The 20,482-nt window shown below is 46.8% G+C and overlaps 1 protein-coding gene across 1 annotated transcript in view; it reads left to right on the top strand.

Annotated features, from left to right (window-relative positions):
• MIB2 (MIB E3 ubiquitin protein ligase 2) overlaps positions 1–20,482 on the top strand; it is a 73,342-nt gene that overhangs the window by 33,532 nt on the left and 19,328 nt on the right. The window contains exons 4-6 of the mRNA XM_079987394.1: positions 16,220–16,326; positions 19,539–19,733; positions 20,333–20,475. Of these exons, the coding sequence (XP_079843520.1) occupies positions 16,220–16,326; positions 19,539–19,733; positions 20,333–20,475 (445 nt within the window). The remainder of the gene's footprint in view (positions 1–16,219; positions 16,327–19,538; positions 19,734–20,332; positions 20,476–20,482) is intronic.

Genomic DNA, 20,482 nt, shown 5'->3' with positions numbered 1-20,482 from the left:
CCTCCTCTAAAAACTATGTGCGTGTTATGGTCAGGTGCGTGTTATCGAGCGAAAAATACGGTAAGTTGTTGTCCTCCTCAATTTTGTAGCTATCAGATCCTTGATATATGCAGTTTGCTCATGTACTTTTAAGTGATATTCCTTTAGTATGGGGATTAATGGAAGAACAAGAAAACTGTATTTTGCTCTACATCTCTAAGAGACTTATACTTGGAGCCTGGAAGGATAAACACCTATTGTCTAATATGCAGCAGTCTGAGGACCCTGCAGCCTTGGCTACATCTTGAACATACTTCTTCTAAACACCAGTTTTATGTGGATACCTGTTGGGACATTTGTACGGCTTCTATCCAGTGGCATGTGGTGAAGTTTTTCATAGGGGAACAGTTAGGGCCAGAGGTACCAGCTTAGCTTGCGAGGGCGATTTGGGGTGGGTGGGTGATGTCGTGCCCGTGAGCATTGCTCCTCCTTCCCTAAGCCGGGCAGAAACCGAAATGGAAAAGATTTGTCCGTCCCCAGGTGTGATGCTTTTGCTTTTAAGAGAACCAAGCTTCTCCAAAACTGAAGCAAGTAGAAAAAGGATGGGGGGTTGCTTAAGCAAAGGGCTTCCAGGACTTTTTTCAGTAGACGATTTCAATGGTAACTAGGCAACCTACCCTGCTCCCTTTTTAAAAAAACACCCCCCTCCTCTAATGTTGCTTCCTAAATTGTAGAGGAGCTGCCAGTGCCACTGTGTGAAGTCCTCGGAGGAGAATGAAACTCGGGGGTGACTAATAGTGACTTTTAAGCTTTCTATGTGTGGGGCAGGAGAGCCGGATTTGGGCGTGGGGGCGTGGGATGAAAGAGAGTCAGGGGGCAGGTGCTCAGTGCCGTTGACAGGTTGTCTTCGGAGGGAGGCGTGCAAAATGTCTGGGGGGAAAGGAGGGAGATGGGAGTTATGCGTCCCTAGTTAGGGGCAGGTACCCACTTCCTCCAGCCTCTCACCCCCATGTCTCGCTCCCATTCCCCCTCTTGTTCCACCTCGGCCCGCTACCCCACTCCTGAGCCCAGCAACGCCTCAGGACTCATGATAGCCACTGTGGTTAGTAGCTATCAAGATTCTGGTTTCCTTTAAGCCCAGGTTCCCTGTTACGTCTGAACCACAAATCTTTAGCTTTTGTGGGTTTGACAAGCCAGGGTAATAAGGGACAGTCTCTCCACACACACACACACACACACACACACACACACACACACACACATTATCCTGGCTTGTGATATGATGTTATGCAAGAGTTCTCTGGTCCTGGAGGGGGAAATGTAGAAGTTTGGCTTAACACAAGCCAGGATCTGTGTCTCAAAGCTGCTTCCACACCGGGGGGGGGGGGGCGGTGCAGAAGGACAAAAGAGGAGCGCCAAGGGAGGATGGTGCCGCTGTGACACTCATCTGTGACTTCATAAACCATGCTTTATGAGGCTGTGGACAGACAGTGCGTCACTTTCCCACTGGGGCTTCCAAGGTGAAAAGGAGGAGAAATCACTTGAAGCGCCTAGGTTTGGAATCTCTGGTGACTTTTTTGTGCACAATCATAAATCCAACGCATGGTTTCTTGGTTTCATTCAGATAATGGATACCTTCCTGTTGAAAATCCCAACAAGGCCTGAAGAATGTATTGATTCCTTGCAGTGTTGGTTGCCTCCAAGGTGAAAACACTGTGAAGTCTCTCTCTCTCTCTCTCTCTCTCTCTCTCTCTCTCTCTCGTGTCTTACAATGAGTAAGAGGTCTGGAAAGCAGTTTTGACGAAGAACAGTTGTGAAAAGCGGGATAAAGTTAGCACCGGGCAGTAAAGATTCAGGGCAGTTGCAATAGCTGCCTTCAGAGACGCCAAAAGTGAAGCAGAATTGTTCTCTGTTACCACATGTGGCGAGGGCTTTTAACATGTTGGCTAGACCGCTATTCAGGGTTGTATGTTCTGGGATTTGAATCGGCCTCGGACCATTTGGCCCATCTCCCGTTCTCTTGGTTCATGTAGGGTGCAGGCCCCAAACATTGTTCAGGGTGGGGGAGGGGGCAAGGAGGAGATCCTTATAGCTGCTTCTTTCAGAATTGTAGAATTGTAGAGTTGAAAGGGACCGCAAGGGTCATCTAGTCCAGCCCCCTGCAATTCAGGAAACTCAGCTAGATCATACATGACAGGTGGCCTTCCAACCTCTGCTTGAAAACCTCCAAGGAAGAAGAGTCCACTGCCTCTCATGGGAGTCTCTTCCACTGTACAACAGCTCTTACTGTCAGAATTGTTGAGATCGTTTGCAGGAGTATTGTTGGTTGTTTCACAAGTTGGCAAGGCTCATCTAGTAACAGCAAGAAACTGAACCTTTAGTTTCATTAACTCTTTATTGTGGAACGCCCTGCCATCGGAGATTCAGCAGGCGCCTTCTGTCTCAAATTTTAAATGCCTGCTGAAAACTTCTCTATCCCACCAGGGCTATGCAATTCAGAACGTATCTTTTGACAATAGGTAGCTGATGTCTGCTTTTAGTTTTTATATGATTTTTCATTGTACAGTGGTGCCTCGCAAGACGAAATTAATCCGTTCCGTGAGGCTCTTCGTATAGCGGTTTTTTCGTCTTGCAAAGCAAGCCCATTGACAGCTTAGCGGATTAGCGCTATTAGCGGTTTAGCGGCTTTTAGCGATCAGCTGATAAGCGGCTTATCAGTGGATCAGCTGATAAGCGGCTTAGGGCTTAGGAAAAGGGGGGGAAAAGGGGAAAAAAAACCCGCAGGAACTCGCAAGACATTTTCGTCTTGCGAAGCAAGCCCATAGGGAAATTCGTTTTGCGAAGCGCCTCCAAAACCCTTTCGTCTAGCAGGTTTTCCGTCTTGCGAGGCGTTCGTCTTGCTGGGCACCACTGTATGATTTTATACACTGTCGCCTTAAAACACCTTTTTTTAATGAATAGTGGTATATAAATATTTTTATAAGTAAAATATAGGCCAGGGCACTTGCAAGACAATTCCATATGTGCGAGAACCCAATGAAACAGTTGAAGGAGGCAAACTATAAAGCTCTCAATAGAGGCGGGAAATAACTGAAGGCATCTAAGAAAAAAAATCAAAAGGCAGAGAAATTAGTAGATCAGTACCATAACTGAGGAATACTGATATTTAATTAAGAAGGCACCTGGGTGTGAGAACGGCCTTGTCCTTGCATTTGAGGGTTTTCAAAAGTGTAAATCATTTCTAAGTGGCCATGCCGGTGGGAGCTCTCAATTCAGTCTGGAGGATCCAGATAACAGCTCAAGGCTGCACGACTTGAAAGGCTAACAAGCCGGATAATTTTTGAATCCTTGTTTTGAGGCCCCTTTAGAGGTGGAGAGGTTTTTTTTTTATCCTTGCATGCTGAAGGGATTACTGTATTTTTTGCACCATAACACTCACTTTTTTCCTCCTAGAAAGTAAGGGGAAATGTCTGTGCGTGTTATGGAGGGAATGCCTACGGGTGGCATGCCTACGGATTTTCCTCCTCTAAAAACTACGTGCGTGTTATGGTCGGGTGCGTGTTGTAGAGCGAAAAATACAGTACATTTGGAAGTGACCCTGGGGCCAGATGAACATCATCACTAAAAGTTCAAACTGGTGATGCCGCTTGGCGATTTGCACATCCAGTATTTTTGACCTATTGTTTGCTGAACAAATAGCTATATCATTAAGGAGGACCTCGGTCCAAAGGTGTTTGGTTACGTTTAAGGCTGTTGATTTTATCTGTTTTGTTTTGATTCTTGTGTCTTTTATGAGCCATAAAAAAGCGGCTTGTGGTCATTTGGTTGTTCCGCCTCATTCTGATTTGAAACCTTTTTGCTTTGGATGTTATTAATTGTTTTTAACTGGTATTATATTTTTAAAAGATACTTCTCATATACTATATAGACATATCATAACTGCAAAGTCTACCAAACTAAAGCCAGGAGCAAAATCGTGGCTGTGGGCAGATAGAAGAGGCTGTTGTCTGAAGCCCAAGAGAGCACCTGCTTGTTGCTGTAGAAAATATTGAGCTGGATGGATGAATGATGCAACTTGGTATATAGAAGAATGGTGTAGAATCCTAAGAGCTGGAAGGGACCACGAGGCTCATCTTGTCCTTGCAATGCAGGAATTTTTAGCCCAACATGGGTCTTGAACCCACAACCCTGAGATTAAGAGCCTCGTGATCTACTGACTCAGCTGTCCTATGGGAAGGGCTGTAGCTCTGCCTTGCATGCAGAAGGTTCCCAGGTTGAACCCCGGGCATCTCCAGCTAGGGCTTTGAGAGACTCCTGCCATGAATCCTGGGGAGGTACTGCAAATGTAAATCATCCTTCTATATATAGATCCTTCCCACAAGGAATCCTGGGAGCTAGCTTGTCAAGGGTGCTTGGATTTGTAGCTCTTTGAGGGATGAACTACAGTTCCCAGGATTCTTGGGGGGGGGGCACATGCTTTAAACATATGGTATGGATGTGACCACAGTATCCCTAGGTTCTTTGGAGCAATGCTGTTGCGCTCCCTGCACGAAGAATTCCATCCCCGGTTTCTGCAATTGAGATGAGCCTTTGTTTTAATTTTAACCTGCTAGGTGGCAAAGTGCTGGATACTAGAGGCAGATTGCTTGCTCATGAGAAGTAAGTACAGTGGTACCTCGGGTTACATACACTTCAGCTTACAGACGCTTCAGGTTACAGACTCCGCTAACCCAGAAATAGTACCTTGGGTTAAGAACTTTGCTTCAGGATGAGAACAGAAATCGTGCTCCAGCGGTGTGGCGGCAGCAGGAGGCCCCATTAGCTAAAGTGGTGCTTCAGGTTAAGAACAGTTTCAGGTTAAGAACGGACCTCCAGAACGAATTAAGTACCGGTACTTAACCTGAGGTACCACTGTACAGTATTTTAATTTAATGCAGACCACTTCCACTGTGGGGGATCAGAGATGGTACAGAGAGGTACCAGTGGGGAATTCCTCCCCACCCCAAGAAAATAGCAGCTTCAAGGAGGGACTTTCCTCTGGAGAGGAAAATGTGAAATTTCCCCTCTGTGCTGGCTCCAATCCGGTTAATTGAGAGCAATTTGCATTTTGCAAACCTACAACCTAGATGTGAAGACATAGCTAATGTCACAGAAACCAGGGGGGGAAATCTGTTCTCTTTTTTCCATTCTGAAGAGCCAATGCACCTTTCTCCAAATTGCTTGCTCAACGTATAGCAGCAAACTTTTTCTTCTCCCAACAAGATCAATAGTTGCATTTCTATCTCTTTTTTCAACCGTTCTAGGCAAAGCACAAATGATGCCCCTGGAGACAAAGATGCCGATTTTCCAGAGACGATAAAAAGTTTTATTATCTATGGCAAAGCTAGGCTTGCATCCATCTAAGTCTGAAATTGGACCCCACACACCCTCTTTTCCCCTGAAGACATTGCAAGTTCAGCTAATGTCAACCTAACTTTTTGCTGCGCAGTTTTTACAATCTCTTTATTCCTTTTGCTGACTGATATTGCTCAGGCACTCTCTCTTCTTCTTTATTTATTTAACAGTTTGTAAATCGCTAACTGTAAAATCATCTGTGTTGTTTCTATAAAATAAAATATATGTTAAAACGATTGGTGAAAGTTCAGATTACAAGTATGGTGAGCAGTTTATGTAAAAAAAATATGGGGGGTTGTATGCAACAAAGTTCTACTTGGAGTAAACTCATTGACATTAATGACCATAATGTCCATTACTTTCAGCAGGTCTACTCTGAGTAGCATTAGTATAGGATACAACCCTTACATTACAAGGCAAAGATGCATGTCAACTTTGCATATCTGGGTAGGCTTGTTTGAACAAGCGCTAAAATATGGATTGCTTACAAGCGCAGAACAGACATTATGTGGCACTTGCTATCAATATGTTTAAAAATCACGTTTTTCTTCCTGTACCTCCTCACCTACAAAACAGGCATCTTAAATAATTGCCAAGAGAAATGCAATTCAGTGGTTGGAAACAGAAGATATTGCATATGATAAAGAGACCGCTACAAAAAATAAAACCCTCTGATAGGAGACTAACTAAAAGAAAAATTCAGAGATCTGGAAACAAGCTGGCTGCTCATACCTCAAAGGATACATTTCTCAGCTAATCAAATAGTTTTATCTCAAGCAAAAAGACCTTTAAAGCCCATTGAGCAATTAATTTATCATTCCATATACACACCCAGGCAACGATTTTCCAATACATTCGTACCTCGGCACCCAAACGCCTTGGGAGTCGCATGTTCCGGTTCCTGAACAATAAAAAACCAGGAGTGTTCCGGTTTTCGAACGTTCTTTTGGAAGCTGAACATCTGACAGGGCTTCTGCGGCTTCTGATTGGCTGCAGGAGCTTCCTGCAGCCAATCAAAAGACATGCTTTGGAAGTCGAACGTTTCGAATTCGAATGAACTTCCGGAATGGATTTTGTTCGACTTCTGATGTACGACTGTATGTATAAAAAATATTTGTAACCAGATGTCAGGAAATTTAACCTCACTAAAAACTAAATGGGAAATGGACCTACGTTGTGAAATTTGTCATGAAAACTAGCAAAACATTTTTTGGGTAGGGGGAACCCTTTAAATCGGTGGCCACTATAATAAAATAAGCATTAAAACCCTACACAGATGCCAGTATGCCCATGTGAAATGTTATGGGATAAATCCTCAAATTAGTCTGATGTGCTGGAGAGGTTCTAAACAGATTGGATCATAATGTGGCAGGTGGTGGGACTGCAAATGTACACAACCATTTTGGGAAGCAGGTTTTTATAAGGGTTTCCACTATTACAAGACACATATTGCATCCTGATTCTTAAGCTTGCTCTCCTAAATTATAAGGATTTTAATGTAAAAGGGACGCAGGTGGCGCTGTGGGTAAAAGCCTCAGCGCCTAGGGCTTGCCGATCGAAAGGTCGGCGGTTCGAATCCCTGCGGCGGGGTGCGCTCCCGTTGCTCGGTCCCAGCGCCTGCCAACCTAGCAGTTTGAAAGCACCCCCGGGTGCAAGTAGATAAATAGGGACCGCTTACTGGCGGGAAGGTAAACGGCGTTTCCGTGTGCGGCTCTGGCTCGCCAGATGCAGCTTTGTCACGCTGGCCACGTGACCCGGAAGTGTCTCTGGACAGCGCTGGCCCTCGGCCTCTTAGTGAGATGGGCGCACAACCCCAGAGTCTGTCTAGACTGGCCCGTACGGGCAGGGGTACCTTTACCTTTACCTTTAATGTTCAAAGACTTGTAATCTTCCTCACAGCTGTAAGTAGACCTCTATTAACCCAACACTGGAAAATGGCTAGGATATACAGCACACTGCCCTTATGGAAAAAAATTGCAGAACATCTTGGATCATTAAAAAAATATGGAAAGTAAAGATTACTTTTAAACTGTTTGGAATAACTCTTTACCTGGGCTTCTGACACACGAGATGGTATATTTTGGGACCCCCATTACTTTTGTGATTGGTGGTGGTTTAAAACTGTTTTTAATACTGTGTTTTAATGTGTTTTAATGTAATAACCTGTAATGTAAATAATAAGCAATAATAAGTTAAGAAGATGCATTCTTGTTGGTATTTGTCTGTCTTGAGAGACAATGGAGTGCGCCTCCGGGGGTGAAGTCAAACCACTGTGTTCGCAGCAACTAAGTGACCCCTTGGGCCACAAGGCTGGGCAGTGTGTGTGGAGGTTCTGGGCTGCCCGGATGACAAGACCCCCCTCTTGGCTTCACAGATGTGGTCTAAAGAAAAGCAGAACAATGCGTTTGGCACCAGCTTGACTGCAGGAAACCCACAAGGCGCCATCCAACCATTTTAGGGACTCCACGCCAGATTTGTGTAGGGTTTACTTAGGCTTTTCCTTCTCCCAAATATGTCCCACAAGGCAGAGTTTTCCTTCTCCTAGATGGGCTATCTTTCCAGGTCGCTGGACACTGCCTGAACCCTTCTGAAGAAGTGTGCATGCACATGAAAGCTCATACCAAGAACAAACTTAGTTGGTCTCTAAGGTGCTACTAGACTATTTTAAAATTTTTGTATACAGTCATACCTCAGGTTGAAGTAGCTTCGGGATAAGTATTTTTGGGTTGCGCGCTTTGGTGACCCAGAATTAACAGAGTGCGTTTCTTCCGGGGTTCGCCGCTCACACATGCGCAGACGGTCAAAATGACATCATGCGCATGTGCGGAAGCGGTGAATCACAGCCCACACAGATGTGGGTTGCAGTTGTTTCTGGATGCGAACGGGGCTCCAGAACGGGTCCCGTTTGCATCCAGAGGTACCACTGTATATATTTCTACTGTGACAGACCAACACGGCTACCTACCTGAATCTTGAACCCTTCCAGACAGAGCAAGGTATGTAACCTGTAATTCCTCCAATGGCTGGAGCTGATGGGAGTTGTAGTCCACCGACATTTGAAGGTCCAGAGCTCCCCCGCCCCTGTGAAAGAGAATTAATGACACTTTCCCTGCTACGTGCTGTTCTTTCCCGCCTGCAGGAGCCAAGGGACTTCCTTCCCTAATTTTACAATGGCATCGTGGCTGGAGACCAGGCCAGATCAATCAGTTAGAAACGGCTGGACTCTGGGCAGAGAACTCCCCAAGTGAGAACTCTCTCGCCTTTTGTTTTGTTTCCTTCTCTGAAATTTGGCCGGCCTCATCGCTGCCTCGGTGATGATAATTGAGGAACGCGAACCCAGCCGGGCCTGTCGACCTGATTCCCAGGCGGAAACATAGCCAGTGTTGCGTGTTGTGACACTTCTTGAGTATGTGCCTGGTAGGACTTTATTTAAAAAAGCAATGCTTTGAGAAACAGCATCTGAGCTGGTGAGGTGGAGACTTTTGCTTGTGTCGAGCCCGTTTTGCCAGCAGAAATCAGCATGCCAAAGAATCTGTTCTGTCGCTCTGGGCTCCTTCAGCAGGAAGGGTGGGATATTAGTCAAGATAATAAGAATAATAATGCAGATAAACAAACAAACAAACAAGTAAGTAAATAAATAAATAAGAGGGTCTGAAAGACTCTGAAGTTGGTGTGATCTTGATCTTTTAATGTAAGGTTAAAGGTAAAGAGACCCCTGACCATTAGGTCCAGTCGTGGCCGACTCTGGGGTTGCGGCGCTCATCTCGCTTTATTGGCCGAGGGAGCCGGCATACAGCTTCCGGGTCATGTGGCCAGCATGACTAAGCCACTTCTGGCGAACCAGAGCAGCGCACGGAAACGCCGTTTACCTTCCCGCCGGAGCGGTACCTATTTTTCTACTTGCACTTTGATGTGCTTTCGAACTGCTAGGTTGGAGGAGCAGGGACCGAGCAACAGGAGCTCACCCCGTCACGGGGATTTGAACCGCCAACCTTCTGATCAGCAAATCCTAGGCTCTGTGGTTTAACACACAGCACCACCCACGTCCTTTTTAATCTTTTAATGTAGTTCCTTACCTTCTTTTTTCTTGGCTTAGAGCAGAGATCGGGAACATCAAGTTTGAAAGCGGCCCTCGAGGCCTTTCTCTCTGGTCCTCAGGACTGTTGCCAGGTTGCACTCCTCACTGGGCCCTTCTTTACATCCTCCTGGAGTGTTTTTGCCAGGCTAGACTTTGCCCTTGAATACCGATGATTCCTCTTTCTTGTCTGAATGGAGCTGTGTGTTCAACGGTGTCTTAGTGCAGCTATGTTGGGTAGGGTGGGGTGTGAGACAAGGACCGTGGAATGGCAGAGTTAAAAGTATAGAAGCATTAGTGCGGGAGTATTGGAGAAGCATTACTGAACAACTGATAAAGCGGGGTGGCCCAGGGTAAATCCATTTCAAATGTGCTGCTCATGGGTGAATGACAGGCTGCTGCATACGTGTGTGATAGAACAGCGGTCTTGATGAGACCCAGTTCTGTTGCTCTTCTGCTGTGTGTTTCTCATTGGCCACGGAGGTGTGGAGAGGAGTGTGGATTCAACAAGGATCTGCCACAGATTGCATTGGGACCTTCACATTGCCTTGGCTCCAAGATCAGTGGGTGGAGGCTTATTCAGTCTGCCTGCTTGAGATGATCCTTTTATTCTCTCTTGTGGCTGGGCTGAGCCTCCTGGCTCCAAGGTCCCTCTCTTGCTCTTCCTTCTTTCTCTCACTCTCCTTTGGCTGTTAAATCTGAATACAGCTTACAGGACTGCATCGGGTGGATTGCCAAATTCTATCCACCCCCCCCCCCCGGCATGGATACCAGACGTTTCCATTGAGGCATCATCTCCAGAAAGTCAAGGTTATTGGGTTTTTTTTGTTTTTTGTTTGCTCCATATGGCAATGTGTTGATTAGGAAGCTCTCAGCTGGCTCAAGTAATAAAACCTGGCTACCTTGGGAGCCAAGGGACGCGGGTGGCGCTGTGGGTAAAACCTCAGTGCCTAGGACTTGCCGATCGCATGGTCGGCGGTTCGAATCCCCGCGGCGGGGTGCGCTCCCGTCGTTCGGTCCCAGCGCCTGCCAACCTAGCAGTTCGAAAGCACCTCCGGGTGCAAGTAGATAAATAGGGACCGCTTACCAGTGGGAAGGTAAACGGCATTCCGTGTGCTGCGCTGGCTCGCCAGATGCAGCTTGTCACGCTGGCCACGTGACCCGGAAGTGTCTGTGGACAGAGCTGGCTCCCGGCCTATAGAATGAGATGAGCGCACAACCCTAGAGTCTGGCAAGACTGGCCCGTACAGGCAGGGGTACCTTTACCTTTACCTTACCTTGGGAGCCAAGCGGACTCAGCTTGCAGAGGCAAGAGGAAGGGAGTTATGGCCTGTGTTGACTGCTAGATCAGGGGTGGGCAACCTTTTTGATGCCCCCTTGCAATGGGCTGTGTTCAGCAGTTGGTGACCATACTCCCAGAGCTGGCAGCATGTGGAGCCATTCATTCCCCCCTCTGGTTTCTCTCTCTCTCTCTCTCTCTCTCTCTCTCTCTCTCTCTCTCTCTCTCTCCCTCCCCCTCCCTCTCTTGCACTCTCACACTTGCTCCTGATTTGTGGTGGAGATGAAAGTTTGGAGGCATCCCTGCAAACACAGTCATGCTGTCCTCAGCCTGCCAAGCAGCGTTTGGGCCTGGGAGGAAGGTGTTTTTACTTGGAGAGGAAGGGGCACAGGGTTGGACCCTCCCTGAGTTACACTCTCCACCCAGGCATCAAAGTTCAGTAGAGAGGAGAGAAAAATTTAGTGGGGAGGTATCTGCAGGTGGTCTTCCATTGTCCTTCAAGTGCTGTCCGTATCCTGTGACAGCTACAGGAATGCAGAACGTGATAGTTAAAACTGTAAAATTCGCTCCCACAAGATGTTGTGATGGCCGCCGGTTTAGATGGTTTTGAAAGAGGTGTGGGGCAATTTCACGGAGCAATAGAGCTGTGTTCGAGTACCTCCACTCTCAGAGGCAGAAATGCTTCTGAATACCAGTTGCTGGAAACCACAGTTGCTTGCAGGCTTTTGGTTGCACACTTTGAGAACAGGATGCTGGACTAGATGGACCACTGGCCTGATCCTGCAGCCAGGCTCTTCTGATGTCCTTATTTGTCCCGACAAGCTTCCGCAGAAGCAGGACACGGCTACTTTTTCTTCCGAGCCCCCGAGAACCAAACATTAACCTTGAACTGAACCGTCTCTGCTATCTACCCAGCCACGAAGAAGCCAAGTGATGCAGCAGGAGCCAAGCGCCTCCTGGATTTTAATCTAATTCGAGTTGTTTTGCTTCCAAATACCGGATAACAACCAAGGCTATTAAAGAGTGCCGCAGACCTCACCCCCCGGGGGGTGCATTTAATTGCTGCAATATTGCTTTTAATAACCATTTTAATTAAGGCCTTCATTTTTGAGATCGGTGCTGACCCAGGGATTCCAGCTCTGTCAAATTTCCAGCTGGCCCTTTTGCTGGTCGAGGATTTAGGAGGAAATTGCTGTGAATAAAATGGCATTGACTGAGGCAGGCAGGGACCCTCCAGGACAAATTTTGATCGAGGGGAATGGGTAGGCCTGAGGCGTTTTTCCTCTTGACTGTGAATTCTTCTGTGCAATTTGTTTCTCCACTTGCTTAGGGGGATGCTGTGTCAGAGGAGAAAATATATTTGGACAAGGAAGGGCTGAATTAAAAAAACAACAACCCCAAATTGCACACAGAATTATGTCTAGTAGCATGCCCTACTTTACAGAGGACGGTCCCCTGGTTTTGAACCAGTCCAATACCACAATGACACTATACATTTAAAGAACTATGATGCCATTTTAAAATAAGTTGGAGGGGATTGTGTATGTCCCTGAACTTCTTGGAGGAAAAATGTATCAGTTGCTTCCAATTGCAGAATCCTTTTCGTTTCTTTCTTTTTTTGATTGCTGAATTGATGTGACCCCGATACAGAATTTTAGTACTGGAGACTGGCTGAGCAGGATTGCCCTCCCTCCTCGCTCTTGGCTCCTATCACGTTACAATCTGGATCACAGAAAGCTGCTGGAAAGATACCGATTAGCCATCGTGTGTGCAAATAAGCCTGCCCCCTGGTCTTCTCCCCTAAGCACCTTTCCCCAGGCATGCCACGCCACCGAAGCAATCCATTAATGAGCCATGGTGAGAGCCAAAGGTTAATTTTAGTGGCACAGTGGGCCGGGTGGCTGCTGGTTCCCAGGCTGCGTCAGGGGTTTATCCGCCCAAGTCTCTGCCGTCTGCTGCAGGGTATTAAGCAACAGGCTAAGTCAGGGGCTTGGAAGTGTTATGCCTCTTCCTCCCCCATTAAGGAAACCACGCAAATGTGGAAGCGGTTTCATTATGGTGGCGGGAGAGTTTTTTGCTTCCTCAACCCCCAGCTGGAATTCTTGAAGGGCTTGGCTCGAAGTTTCTGCTTAATCAAATGCACTTGGTTTGATTTTGGGACGCGAGGAATACCGATCCCGTTATGGGCATTGGGAGCTGCTTCAACCGGACGTCAGATCCCATCTTCACCATTGTGTGGGTACCACGCAGAGACGTATCTTTGTTGCTTGCCCTGAGCCTCTTGTAGATTTTGGCTTGACTTTCTGGGGAGGAGGAAGCGTTGGGTTGTAAGCCTCAGTAGTGCAAGCGTTGTTTTGTTTCGGGAAGAAACATAAAGGTTTGTGTCCTGTGCTATCCTGCCATTGAAATTATTGGCCATGGTTGACTTAGGTCCGTTAATTTTTGTGGGTTAACTCTCAGTGAAACCTAGTGTGTTGTGGTTTGAGTGCACATGTTAAGAATATGAATTCAGCTTAGTTATGCTCAGACTAGACCCAGGTGAGTCATGTCCATTAGTTTCAGAGGATGCACTTTGCATAGGACTGTCATTGGATTCAACCTGAAACCTTTGCCTCTTGGCTGAATCTGATAGTGTGGCATGACTGAGACCCGGCCAAACAAGGCTGGTAAGGGGAGTGCCTCCAAGGAGGTCCGACTATTCATTCTCATCTCCCCCAGTGCTGCATACTCTGACCGGCAGCACCTCTCCAGGGTCTTGGGGAGAGAAAGGTTGTTTTCCATTAACTGCTTTCTGAGGTCCTTCTAAGCAAGGAAACCTGGAACTGTTGTTGCTGTTGTATCCTTGATTTTTAACAATGTGTGTCAATGATTCTCCTTTTTTATACTACCTGACTTTCTGTTTGCTGTTCTAAATGTTTCAGTTACTCTGATTTTTTTAATATACATTTCGCCGAGAGTTGTTGTAAGCAGAGACGCAACATGTAAATTTTATGTTGGTCTAAATAATCATTCTTGATTGTTTTGATTGATTGTTTAATTTCTGTACCGCTTAATATATTAAAAAATATCTCTAAGTGGTGTGCAGAAAACGGAAGCAGCAACCAGCAACTTAAACAAAACATTGTGAATATACATATTATGTTGTGAAGTAAAACATGGCAAGGCGTTACAGGTGAAGAGGTGGTTAATGCATTTCTTCATTTAAGATAAATTTATATTTATTGAGACAAGTTCTGAGTGATGTCCACCCAGCCCATGTCACCGTGTCTAGGAGTTCTGTGGTGTTGTTTTCAATCCCCCTTAACAAAAGAAAATGTCACTCATGATTGTATATGAAAATGGTTTTGGTTTCATGCAGCTAGATGATACACAATGAATGGACGTAAGTTAGTCTTGTTAATTAGCTTCAGTGGGTCCACTCTGAGCTCCTATAAATTGTGGTTCTACATCAGGGATGGGCAACCTGTGGTCCTCCAGGTGTTGTTGGACTCCAACTCCCATCAGCCCCAGGCAGCATGGCCAATGGTCAGGGATGATGGGAGTCATAGTCCAGCAGCATCTGGGAAAACTAAAGGCTTCCGGGAGCTGGGAGCATCATCAAGAAAGGAGGCTTCTTGCCATGTCTCTGCATGAGTGGCTGCTCTGATTTAAAACAGGGCTGGGGAACCTTATATTGAGATAGATATTTGACCTCTACTGTATTTTGTGTCTCTGTGTGTGTTTGTGTCTCTTACTGTGATTTTTAAATTTACCTGTAAGCTTCCTTGGAAGGGCATGTGAGCAGGGCAGTTTATTGTTGGCTGCAGAAAGAAAATCTACTATTGTGTTGTTATTAAAAATATAAATCCAGATTTAGGGGGGCTGTGAGAAATGGGATGGCATTTTGATGAGAATGGTGTTGTGTGGACAATGTGATAAGTTAGCGTAATAAGAATAAGAATAATTTATTTATAGCCTGTCCATCTGGCCGGGCCTTCCCAGCCACTCTGGGCAGCTCCCAGCAGAATATTAAAAACACGATAAAACATCAGACATTAAAAACTTCCCTGAACAGGGCTGCCTTCAGAAGTCTTCTAAAAGTCAGATGATTGTTTATTTCCTTGACATCTGATGGGACAGTGTTCCACAGGGTGGGCGCCACTACTGAGAAGGCCCTCTGCCTGGTTCCCTGTAACCTCACTTCTCGCAGGGAGGAAACTTTCAGAAGGCCCTTGGAGCGGGACCTCAGTGTCCGGGCTGAATTATGGGGGTGGAGACGCTGCTTCAGGTATACTGGGCCAAGGCCATTTAGGGCTTTAAAGGTCAGCACCAACACTTTGAATTGTGCTTGGAAACGTACTGGGAGCCAGTGTAGGTCTTTCAGGACCGGTGTTATATGAGCAGCCCAGATTTCACAATAAACTGCCCTGTAGAAAGGCTATGGGAAGGAGGCTATACATATATATTCTGCTGTGCCAGTCATTGGCTCTGACTCCGCCTGCTATTTGGGCTCCCTCCATTCTGCCCTACTGGTCCCAATGGGCACCAGTCACCACTGCTCTAACCACTGCACTCTGAGCCCTATAGACATAGATATAAGTACACACACACACACACACACACACACACACACACACACACTTTAATAAATAATTCCACCCTACACACACACACCCTTTCAACAAATTATATTTCCAGGACAACAGACATAAATGTCAGTAAAACAAGAAAAAAGGCAAAGACCTGGAACATACGAAAAAAAGGGAAACTGCCTTCTACGGAGTCAGACCACTGGTCCATCTAGCTCAGTATTGTCTACCCTGATTGGCAGCAGCTCTTCAGGATCGCAGGTGGGTCTTTTCCCAGACCTACCTGGAGATGCCATAGGAGATTGAACCTGGGATCTTCTGAATGCAAAGCAGATGCTCTGCGCTGGGCTGTAGCCCTTCCCCAATGTAATGCTAAGCTAAAGCGTGGCTAACATGGTTGCTGTGCTCCTCCTCTGGCCCTACTACTGCCGTGCTACCCAGAGCTAAACTATGGTTTGGCTTAGCGTTGTGTCCCAAACCAGGTTCTTGGTTTCTCTTCCCCCTACGTGAAAAGCATGAACAGTAAGCTAGGAATAATCCTCGGATACAGCATGTGATTTGGCTGGAGCGAGACAAACTTTAGCCTTTTGGTTAGCATGCAACACTAAGCCCAAGCCACGGGCAAGGGAAGATAACCAAGGAGCTTATAATGGGAAATATATACTTGGGTAGGCTGACTACTAAAAAGCAGGGGCCTTTAATTGAGGGAAATATGGTTCCCAATGTGGAAAAGGACTACCTGTACTGTGTATGGGTGTACAGGCACTTGTCTGCATCGGCGGCGCTCCCAACTGTCTGTGTTGCACCTCCAAACTGGCTTTGTTTCACCTCCCAACTGGCTTTGTTTCATCTCCAAACTGGCTTTGTTTGAATGAGCAGCAGGGGAAATGACATGGTGGTGTTTTTTTTCTTTCCCTCCTGCAGAGTCACTGTGAGCCCACGACAGAACTTGCCACGCATCGCGTTAAAGGGGACTTTCCAGGGCGCGAAAGTGGTTCGGGGCCCCGACTGGGAATGGGGTAACCAGGACGGTGAGGTGCTTTTTGCCTTTTAGGGGAGTGGGGGTTGGCTCCTTGTGATGTGGGCAGAGAAATTCTATATTCAAGACAAGAAGCGAGAGGCTCTGTCCCTCGTGGATCTGTAGAGAGGGCCTTGGGCAAATACATTTCCCTTGATCTGCATGGTGGCTTGCGCTCAGCCAAGTTTTACTCAGCATAGACCTGCTGAAAATCAATGGGCCTCAGTATGTCATGTCCATCGATTTGAATGGGTCCGCTCTGAATGAGCGAAAGTTGCACTAGTTCTGTGGAGCCCTGCAAAATAAAACAAAAATAACAAACCCTTGAAACTTTGGGCTCTCGCACACTTCACGTTTGCCCCACATCTTTCCCCTGGGAAAACCCACGGTTTAGCACTCAGTTAGAGAAAACTACATTTGCGTTTTCCATGGATTACTGCCTTCCAGGTGAAAGCAGCAAGGGCAAAGGCAAGACTGCAATTACCCATGTCTAGAAAGCACGAGACAAGCAGAAAACTGTTTGGTCTTGTGCTTTCTAGGCATGAGAGAAGCGGAACACACCCTGTTGCCTGCAACCCAAAGGGCATAATTTAGATGCAAATAATAATAGCACAGTTAATACAGGCGCTGAAGGGGAGAGAAACTGGAAGTTGACAATATCAGTATGATGGGGGGCGTCAACACAACCATGCGTGCGGCAGGTACAGTTTGGCCTGCAAGGTCTTTGTTTGTGTGTTGGCTGCTTTTAGAATTGTTGTACCTGTTTGCACCCTGTTATTATTTATTCAGTTTAAATAACTTCCTTTATCAGAAGTTCCCAGGGACGCAGGTGGCGCTGTGGGTTAAAGCCTCAGCGCCTAGGGCTTGCCGATCGAAAGGTCGGCGGTTCGAATCCCTGCGGCGGGGTGCGCTCCCGCTGCTCGGTCCCAGCGCCTGCCAACCTAGCAGTTCGAAAGCACCTCCGGGTGCAAGTAGATAAATAGGGACCGCTTACCAGCGGGAAGGTAAACGGCGTTTCCGTGTGCGGCTCTGGCTCTGGCTCTGGCCAGAGCAGCTTTGTCACGCTGGCCACGTGACCCGGAAGTGTCTCCGGACAGCGCTGGCCCCTGGCCTCTTAAGTGAGATGGGCGCACAACCCCAGAGTCTGTCAAGACTGGCCCGTACGGGCAGGGGTACCTTTACCTTTACCTTTATCAGAAGTTCCCAGGGCAGTGTACAACATTAAAAACACATTACAGAACATCAATAATAAAAACATAATTTAAAAAAACATAATAACAGACTGCCTAATAATAAAATCATCATCGTAATAACAGTCCAATCCCCCCACATTTTCACAGGCCATAGATTATTTAGTAGCCATAGGCCTGGGTAAAGAGGATTTGAATTATTAAATTAAATAACAAACCAAACAAATGGTGCACATAGCTTTAGACATACAGTGGTGCCTCGCAAGACGAAATTAATCCGTTCCGTGAGGCTCTTTGTATAGCGGTTTTTTTGTCTTGCGAAGCAAGCCCATTGACAGCTTAGCGGATTAGCGCTATTAGCGGTTTAGCGGCTTTTAGCGATCAGCTGGTAAGCGGCTTATCAGCGGATCAGCTGATAAGTGGCTTAGCGGCTTAGGAAAAGGGGGGGAAAGGGGGGGAAAAACCGAAGGAACTGGCAAGACATTTTCGTCTTGCGAAGCAAGCCCATAGGGAAATTCGTTTTGCGAAGCGCCTCCAAAACGGAAAACCCTTTCGTCTAGCGGGTTTTCCGTCTTGCGAGGCGTTCGTCTTGCGGGGCACCACTGTAACCTGAAAATAAATGAAGAAAATTATGTCAGGATACATTTTCTACTTTGCGTAGGACTAGTATTGGAGACTACTGCCCTAAATTTCGTAAATGTGTGATTGTTTAAATCTAAGGACCCAAGCTACAGGGTTGAATTATTTCCTCTGCTTAAGGGGGGCAACCCTTTAAGAAGTGAGTAGCATGTCAGGAAAAAGACCACACTTTGTCTCTGAAACCTTCTTGCAACTGCTTGCAGTGGGACAATCTATGTGAAGGCTACTCAGTGGGCTTTAGAAGAACCAGCAGGAGAGTCCCAGTGGATCAGGCTGAAGGTCTATCCAGTCCAATATCCTATTCTTGCCCATTATGGGAATCTTACCAGCAAGGCCAGAGTGCTTGTGAATCAATCCCACTCCCAGCAAACAGTTTCGCTTGGATCAGGACCTGGTAAACAGTATAAAAACAGACGGGGTATCGTATCCAACAAGATCATATTCATCAAAATAAATGGACTTGAGTCAGTCTTGCCCATTGATCTCAGTAGGTCTACTCTTGAGTATGGCTTGGTTGGTTTAACACCCAAATGCGTTAATATTTGCACGACTTAGGCCACTTCCGCACCACACATTCAAATCACTGCGATACCACTTTAACCGTCCCGGCTTCTCCCAAAGAATCTTGGGAGTTGTAGTTGGTTAAGCGTGCTCTGAGCTGTTAGGCGACCCCTATTCCCCTTACAGACCCGCACTTCTCACAAGTGGTTTGGCAATTAATCCCTCTTCTCAGGGATGGCTGTGGGCAGGATTCCTGAATTTCAGGGATTGGATGAGATGATCCTTGGTGTTTCCTTCCAACTCATACAATTCTGTGATTTTATTATTCTAACTCTGGGAATTGTAGTTCTGCGAGTCATGAAACAGCTCTCCACACCCTTACAGTATAGCTCCCAGGAATCTTTGGAGGGAGCATAAGCCATGACTATTAAAGAAATGGAGCAGTTCAAACATATTTTGTGAATGCAGCCCGTGTTTGTTTTGCTGTGCAGTTGGAATTTTGAGAATCCTCTGCCACACAAGGAGGCTGGATTCAAACAGGTTCCCTTTGTGTATGTGGCCTTATTACTCCACTCCCCGCACCCCTGAAGGCAGGCGACCTGACAGGACTGGAGACGTGCAGCCACTGGGTCAGACAGGCTCCACTCTTGACCTCTTAAGCTCCTCTTCTCCGGCGAGGGATTCTTCCTCCCTGCCATTTCCCAGGGAACTTCTTTCTAATCTTTGGGGCTTTGTTGCTGTTAGAGCCATGGAAGGTCATGATCTGCAGATGGCCTCACGTAAGCCGTCCTGGCAAAGAGCTTGAGATGAAAACCTGTGCGTGTGTGCTATGGATGGGGGAGAATGGCTGAATTGGCACGTTTCAACTGTGCCCTGTTCTTATCCCTGCGGACAGGTGGTGAAGGCAAAGCCGGGCGTGTGGTCGACATCCGCGGCTGGGATGTGGAAACTGGGCGGAGCGTCGCCAGTGTGACGTGGGCCGACGGCACCACAAACGTGTACCGAGTCGGGCACAAGGGGAAAGTGGACCTGAAGTGCGTTGCAGAAGTGACGGGGGGCTTTTACTACAAGGAACATCTCCCCAGATTAGGTACGTGTGTGAAACCCTCTCAGGGAAGGGGGCGGGAAGAGATTTACCCATCGAGTACGTGCAGTGTAATTTGCACTGCGGTCGTGCTAAATGCTGGTCTCTAATAGCACACTTTTGGGGTTTTTTGCACCAACTTAGGGATGTGTTGGGGGAACAAGCTTTCTTAAAAAGCAAAAACAAAACCCACGCACTGATTTAGGAGCTGAAGAGAAAATCAGGCTGTTTTTCCTTCTACTTCCCGTGCTCGAGCTGTGAGTGCCATTCATTTTGTAGCCCAAATGGCACCACGTGCAGGTTTTGGGGAATCCAGGGTTTGCAGGAAAAAGTAAAAAGTACTGAAAAGAGGAGGCCCTCCCTAAAAAATTAAAATAACACCCTCTCAAATAAACATAGATTGCTGAGTGATTTCAGAGTGGGTCAGAGAGGAGGGAGTGGAATTGGAACAGCAGCAGCTCCTACATGCAGCATTTTTTTGCCTCTGGTTTTGCTTTTAGAGATTGCCCATCTACCCCAGGATTTAGTTTGTTGTCTGAACACACTCAAGATGCAAAATTGTGCATTCCGCTGTCGGCAGCTGCTCTTTCTCTCCTTTTTTCCAGGTAAGCCGGCCGAGTTGCAGAAGAAAGAGAGCACTGAAAGACACCCGTTCCAGCATGGGGACAAAGTGAAATGCCTCTTGGATATCGACATCTTACGAGAGATGCAGGAAGGGCACGGGGGATGGAACCCAAAAATGGCTGAGGTAGGGG

This window comes from Podarcis cretensis, assembly GCF_951804945.1.
Source record: "Podarcis cretensis genome assembly, chromosome: 8".
NCBI lineage: Eukaryota > Metazoa > Chordata > Lepidosauria > Squamata > Lacertidae > Podarcis > Podarcis cretensis.
This window is presented reverse-complemented; position numbering and strand designations above follow the sequence as displayed.